General features: G+C 39.8%; 1 protein-coding gene across 1 annotated transcript; it reads right to left on the bottom strand.

Annotated features, from left to right (window-relative positions):
* Nucleotides 1-6,231: 6,231 nt before the first annotated feature.
* On the bottom strand, nucleotides 6,232-7,719 carry LOC110791898 (U-box domain-containing protein 29). The gene has a single exon (XM_021996669.2). It carries the CDS (start codon nucleotides 7,618-7,620, stop codon nucleotides 6,457-6,459), a length of 1,164 nt encoding a protein of 387 aa, XP_021852361.1. The 5' UTR covers nucleotides 7,621-7,719; the 3' UTR covers nucleotides 6,232-6,456.
* Nucleotides 7,720-7,985: the final 266 nt, after the last annotated feature.

Consider the following 7,985-nt stretch of genomic DNA (forward strand, 5'->3'; position numbering starts at 1 on the left):
CACACACACACACACACACACACACACACACACACACACACACACACACTCGGGTGCATGTGCGCGCGCGCAAAGGGACGAGCAGGCAGCACCACGCTGTGGGACGAGGGGCGAGGGCGCGAGGCTAGCGCGCAGCAAGAGGGACGAGGGGCTGGGCGCTGGGCGCGCAAGAGAGATGAGAGCAAGGGGCGTGTGGCTGGGCGAGAGGCAGCATCGCACACAGCAACAACAACACACGCAACAGCAGCGCGCAAGGGGAAGGGCGAGCGCGCGCGGCTGGGCTAGTGTGGGCGACGAAGTGCGGGGCAGCGAGGGCACAAGGCACGGCAGCACGAGGGCTCGTGCTGTGCGGTGCGGGTGAGGGAGCCGGGCACAAGGAGAGAGAAAAGAGAGGAAGAGTGTGGGGCAAGAAAAGAAGGGAGGCTTTAATGAAAAACAAGGGGATCATTTAATGAGGAGAGTCCTATTTATTGGCTCTCAAATCCCTAGTGGGCTAGGCTTGGAAATTTGACATTTGGCTTAGCAATTAAATGATTGGGCTAGCCTAAAGCTTAGAATCAAATTCTTTTGATTGGACTCGATTAATAAAACGAGTTGGACTTTTATTTAAAACCCAAGCCTTTAAAATTACTTGCGACCCATTAAATTTCCCGACTCGAAAATTAAATTCGTTTAGTAGTTAATTAAAATAATAAGTATTCTAATTAATTAAAATACATTTAAATAATATTTAAATGCGAAATAAATTCTAAAAATCATAAAATGCTTTATAAATATAATAAAATATATTTATAGTTATTATAAAAATACGAGGTATTACGTTGGTGACTAATCTTCCAAGGATGAGTTCTGATCACAACCCTGTTCTTTTCAGTTTCGATAAACCAATTCATATGTTAAGCCCGAGAAAATTCAAATTTGAGCCTATGTGGTTAGCCGACCCTTCTTTCGAACCGCTAATTAAAGCTAAATGGCCAAAAACTCAAGAAACATTGGCCACTAAACTAAACCTAGTTTCAAAGTCAATTATCAACTGGTCTAAAGAAGTTTTTGATTCAACAAGGTCTAAAAAAGCTAGGGTTTTGTCTAGGTTAAAAGGAACTCAGAAAGCCTATGAAAATGATCCGAATAACTCCTTCCTTTTTGACCTTGAAAATAAGTTGTTCACTGAGCTAAAACAAATTCTTGACTTATAGGAAATTTTTTGGGCTACAAGGGCTAGATCTGATTGGTTACTCCAAGGGGATAGGAATACTCACTTCTTCCACATGTCCATAATTCTTAGAAGAAAGAATAACAGAATCACTAATCTAAAAGATGAGGTTGGAAATGAGATTGATAATCCAGTGGACATCCAAAATAATATTGGGACCTACTTTGCAAAGCTCTTCACTTCTGAAAATCAAGATATTGCTTACACTTGTTCTTCCCTTAATTCTGTCCATTCTGAGAAGATCCCCTCAATGGTAGAATTACACCATGCTATTATGTCTATTGGTCCAAACAAAGCTCCCGGGGTAGATGGTTTCCATGCTAGTTTTTCCAGAGATTTTGGGATGAAATCAAAGAGGATTGTAAGGTCATGATTGAGGACATTTTTACAAATAGGGTGATGCCTAGGTCTCTAAACAAAACAGTCATTTGTCTTATCCCTAAAATTGAAAACCCAAGGACCATTAAGAACTTCAGGCCAATTAGTCCAGTGAACACTGCCTATAAAATTGTTTCTAAGATTCTGGTTGCTAGAATAAGACCTTTTCTAAAAGATGTGATCTCACCAAACCAAAGTAGCTTCATTCCCGGGAGAGGGACTGATGTGAACTTCATTGTGGCCTCTGAAATTCTTCACTCCATGGGTAAGAAAGAGGGAAAAAATGGGTTCTTTGCCTTAAAGTTAGATTTAGAAAAAGCCTATGACAGAGTAGAGTGGCCCTTCATTGAACACTGTTTAAATTTCTTCAATTTTAATCAACATTCAGTTGAGCTAATTATGAGTTGTATTACCTCAGTCACCTCTTCGGTCAACATTAATGGTAGTATCTCCGGAGAATTTAAACCTATTAGAGGTATAAGGCAAGGAGACCCTTTATCCCCGTACATTTTTATCATATGCATGGAATTTTTTTCTAGGCAAATCCACCAAGCTTGTGAATTGAAGAAGTGGGACCCTTTTAGGTTTAGAGGGAGGAAGTTAGAAATCACTCACCTATTATTTGCAGATGACCTGATTCTTTTTGGCCAAGCTAACCAGAAAACCCTTTCTTCCATGTTCAATACCCTTGAGTGTTTCTTCAAACATTCAGGTCAAAAAATGAATGATGGTAAGAGCCAGTTAGTTTTCTCCGAGAATACAAATATGGACATAAGAGATGAGTTTGAGCAAGCTTTACAGATCAAAAATTCCAAGGACTTGGGTACTTACTTAGGTTTTCCCCTCACTCATAGGAAACCGTCAAGAGCGAAATTGGAGTTCATCATTGATAAACTGGGTTCAAAGCTTACTACATGGAAAGCAAGGGCTCTATATAAAGCAGGAAAGTGTATCTTAATTCAATCCACACTCCAAGCTATCCCTAGATATTACATGCAAGCAATCCATTTTCCAAAGACCATTACTAATAGATTGGATTCCATTTGTTTAAACTTCTTTTGGGGAGGTACTGAAAATAGGAGAAAGATTTCTTGGTTGGCTTGGAATAAGATTTGTAGACCTAAGGAGGAAGGAGGGTTAGGGTTTATGCTAAATAACCAGTTGAATTTGATAGGATTAGCTAGGTTATGTTGGAAACTTGATAACAAAACTAATTGGGCAGTTGACGTGGTGCATGAGAAATATTGCAGAAATAAAATTCAACCCACATGTTTCAAGAAAGGCTCTCACATTTGGAAAGCAATTGGGGTAGGGTGGGAGTTATATAAAAACAACCTCAACTGGGAAGTGGGAGATGGGAAAGATATTGAGCTTTGGAATGATAGATGGCTAGAGTCAAAGTCCCTAAGAAGCATTCTAACGGGACCTCTTCACCAAAACCAAATTGGAAAAACCCTTAGCAACATCAATTTTTCCCATAACATAGAGTCTCAAATAGGATTCCCTATCCCTACCCAAACTCTTCGTAAACTTCTAGCAACTTCTTTGCAGAATTATCCAGATAGAATCTTTTCTGAGTGGTACTCCAAAGGGAAGTTTGACGCGAAGAGAGCTAGGATGTACATCAGTAATACTGAAGGTAAAAACAACACTTGTGGGGATGATTGGAATGGGGTTTGGGGAGCACCCGGTCATCCGAAAATGAAAATGTTTATGTGGCAATTAAGACGGGATAGATTACCTAACAATGAAAGCATAGCTAAAAGAATCCGATTTGTCTCTGGCCAATGCACTTTCTGCCCCAATTCTTTAGAGAATATGGATCACATTCTTAGAACTTGTCCTAGAGCTCAAGAGTTATGGAATTTGGTAAACCCACCTCAAATTAACTCCACAGGTTTTAATTCTTGGATCAAGGGGAACCTGAACTGCAATTACAACTCCTCTGCTTCTAATTACATCCCTTGGAAAGTCTTTTTCACCTTTGCCATCTGGGATCTCTGGAAGAGAAGGAATTCATGGGTTTTTCAGAAAGTGAATAAACCCATCCATACAATAGTTAATCAATGCATTTGGGCTTCCACTGAATGGTTCTACACTCAGAACCAAAACCCAGTGAATTCAAAGCCCACCACCCTCTATTGGACTAAACCAGGTATTGGCTTACTTAAAATCAATTGTGATGCATCTTTTGAACAATCTTCAAAGGAAACAGGAGGAGCTTCTGTTTGCAGGGACCATACAGGGTTGTGGAAGTCAGCATGGACTTGGAAAGGGTTATGCCAATCACCAATTGAAGCTGAACTAAAAGTCATAAGCTATGCATTACAATGGATCAACCAACAGGGATGGACTGAGTGTATTTTAGCAACAGATTGCAAAAAGGCCGTGGAGGAGATACAAGAGAACTATCCTATTCAAACTAGACTAACTACCATGGTAACAAAGTGCAGACAACTTCTTGGACAGATGACAGGAACAAAGCTCAGATTCGAGGGACGGGAGACAAATAAGTTAGCTGATGCAATGGCTAAGGAAGAGCAAGGATGTAATGCGCCAAATGACTACTGTAACCCAACCTCCCTTGTTTTGTAAAAAGATACTTCTAGATGACTTGTGTAACAATTATGGTGGTACTGACACCATTGTAACAAACCCTTCCTTTGAAAGGGTTAACTTGAACCATGTTGTTGTTGTTGTTGTTGATGTTTAACAGTTAAGTAATTAATCGTTTGTTTGCGGAAAAAAAAGATACTTGAATGGAAAAGTACCCCTGGAGATACCTAGCTTATCAATAATAGCCTCAGCTACTGAGGGAGAGGCACCAACCAAATACACTTCACTCTTCAGCAAATTGTCTTCCAAACCAGAAACAGTTGAAAATTTATTGAAAGCAACAAATAAGAGGGACCCAAAAGGATCATCACCTCTAGCAAACATTAACAAGTTATCAACAAACATCATATGTTACACATCAATCTTTTTGCGCGTAGACTTGAACTAAGGGTCAACACTCATAGAAGCACTCATAGAAGACATACACCTAGACAAATACTCCATACCCCAGAACAAACAAAAAAGGAGACATGAGATCGCCTTGTCTTTCTTTGCTGGTATGGGGGAAGAGGGAAAGCCATTTACCAAGATTGAGTAAGAAACAGAAGATAGACAATGATTCTCTCAATTTTTTTCACATTAATTCTACTAATTTGTGGAAATGAAGTTACGGGGGAAAAAAATTACTCCATAGTTTAGATAAAATCTTTTGAAATAGAAATAAGTTTAAATAAAATACGGGTATATTCTCTTTAACATATCTTATTGATTCTTATTTTATTTTTCTTAAAATTATACCAGGTAAGAAAAATTTTAATCAAATTTAGATCAGGTCAGAAGATAGTAAAATTAGATTAGACCAGGTATACAGAACGTAATTGAATGTCACCGTCATGCCTTTTACAACCCGTGCGGAGCATGACTCCCAAAGGTTTAATTCAGGCTAGCCTACCCCTTATCACAACAATTAATAGTACGAAGTATTGAACATATCTATGGTAGAGGAAATATCACGCAATGATACTAAAATGCAACAAGACACATGCATCAGTAAAGGCACACACACTTATGGAGTTGCCTCATATGGGGTTAGGTTGGCCTTGATCAAGTTTTAGGGATTCAGACGCCGCCAAATAGTCAAAAGGCCTGTGACATGTGGTATCAAAGCTATCTCAACATCATAAAGGGGAATTCCGTACACCATCAAGGACACCACAAAGACTCATAACTCGGTATGGTGTGAGTATAAAGGGCATCAGAATGAGATGCTTTGGTGGGGTATCAAACCAGCGTGGATGGTGCGCTAGCTATGAGAGTAGGCGATCAAGCTTAGAAGAGCGCCCGACAGGATCGAGGGGTATGTTACGTGACTAGTACGTGCCATAACATATTATTGAAGGGGACATGTTGAGCGATCATGGACAAACGCATGTAACAAACGAGGTGTTTAAGGAGAAGACGTGTTGTGGTGCTAAGGAGTGAGATTCGTTGGGTGAGCACGGTGGATGCATGTCACTGGTGTTGTATGAGAGTTGCATGAGTGATATGTGCGATGGGAAGCGATGAGAGGCGAGCTTTGGAGCACCACATGAGGGCGTTTGTGACTTAAGTGGGGGAGTTGTCACGTTGACATTTTTCCGATACTATGGCCCAACATATCCCATATAAGACAACATCCGTTAGGATTTATGATTCGAGGTATTAAAAGAAATTGTCGACCAGAAAAATGGCCCACTTCGGTGAATTGATCTTGGAGCATATAAATGTAAAACACCTCTTGTCCTCTTTATTACTTGATTAGGTTACATACATGCTACAAATAGATGTGGTTTTTAAGTTCATGGCAAAGAATATTTGGTTTGCAAGATTGTCAGAAGCTTGTATAGTTTGAAGCATACTCTTTAGACAATCATATCGGAATTGAATTACTTAACTCAAGACATGATTTATCTACTAAATCGATAATATGGATCGAGTTAACCCGAGATATTTGCATCTTGATGGTATGCACTAGATCTCATAATAAAATTTTCATTCGATGTCAAGATATGGATGGAACTTGGAAAAACAAAAACCACAATAGGTAATTCAAAATCATGGGATCAATTTCTTAATCCAGGTATCATTGATGTGTATCAAATTTACAACGTTCCCCAATAAAACAATGAAATCCATGAATCTATATTGATACATTTTTTTTTCCATGAAACTTCAATTTCAATTATCTAACACTATCCTATCTCCAAATCCTACACTAAAATTTTCTAATCTTTCATTATCATTTTGGGTTTTAAATGTTATTACATCTTTCAATAAGGCATGATATGAGTAGTTTTGGTATCATAAGCACCTAAACAAGACTTGTAATTCACCCTCAAAACCTTCACCAAATCACCACACATTTGCTTCACAATAGGCTTACAATCACTTTGAAGCAATAGCAAACACTTACCTAAACCATTACTTTTCCCCAATATTTCCTTCACTTTCTCATCCCTAAAAAGATAACATACACTCCAGAGCACCGTAACACCATGCTCGGTAGCGGTCGGCGATACTTTCATCAGCTTCTTAACAATCTCCACCACACATTTTTCCTCCTCGCAAATCGCCTTTCTCCCCTCCGTACACATGGCCATCACCTCTAGCATCTCCATTGATTTTTGGATCACCAAGATATCTGTTCTTCCTGAGTCACAGAGGACCTCTGCTACTCTTCGTACCATACCTAACCTTACAATTTCCATTTTCGTCGCTTTTGAGTTTGCAACTGCAATTAACGCCGATAATCCAGCTTTAATCGATGAATCTGAACCAGATTTTACCAAATTGTTGAGCTCAACGATCAAATTCGCTGTCTCCATTAACGAGCTTTTCGTTCCTTTATCAATGGCGATTTTCGAAACAATTCTCGCCGCTGCGATCTTCGATGCGACGCTTCCGTTTCGCAATACAGAGACAATTTTACTGTAACAGCTGGAATCGATCAATTTGTGAATCTTCTCACCATTGCATAGGTTCAAAATCAAGAAAATCAACTCCAGATTCTCAATTTTCTCATCAGATTTCACCATCAATTTCACAATTGAATCCAAAAATGCTTCCGATTTCTCCAAAACTCTAAGATCATCCTTCGACTTCGTCGCCCGATCGAAGATCTTCTGGAGAGAGAGGGTGAGGTCGTGAATATTATCGACGGAGAGAAAAAGGCGAGGAGAAGGAGGAGACTGAGAGAGAGACCAGAGATGGATGAGGCGGTGGAGAGTGAGATTAGGAACAAAGGAAGGAGACGAGAGAGACTGCATGGTAGCGGGACAGGTTATGTTGCCGCCATCAAGCCAAGTTTGGATGCTGGTGCGGTCGTAGGTAACACCAGTAGATAGAGAAACAGGGGATTTCATGAGTTCGAGTGAGATTGGGCATCGGAAGTAGCTTGGTATGCTCACACACAGCTCGTTCTGAGTTTTTGCCATTTCAAATGGAGGATAGAGAGAGTAGAGAGAGAATGTGTTGGTTGTTGAGGAGAGAGAAAGAGGGTAGAGTTTTTTATAAGAAGGGGAGTGGGGAAGGAAGGTCAAAAAGTCAAAGGTCAGAGATTAGGAGAGTGTTTAGTCAAAGGGGGGAGGTTAGAAGGATTTGAAAATGTTGGTACTGGATAGGCGTGTGGAATATGTTTGGTTTAAAAAATGGGGGAAAGTTGAACAGATGTATCTGTGTGTGTAATGGTGGACTATCCGTGACTCCGTGTGCGTGGTTGGAACGGTAGACGGGTAAAATATCTCTTCGTTTTCTAATCTAATAGGAAAAAAAAAACTTTTTCACCTAAAAAATCAAAAAA

The sequence above is a fragment of the Spinacia oleracea genome, chromosome 4 (genome assembly GCF_020520425.1).
Source record: "Spinacia oleracea cultivar Varoflay chromosome 4, BTI_SOV_V1, whole genome shotgun sequence".
In the NCBI taxonomy this organism is placed as follows: domain Eukaryota; kingdom Viridiplantae; phylum Streptophyta; class Magnoliopsida; order Caryophyllales; family Amaranthaceae; genus Spinacia; species Spinacia oleracea.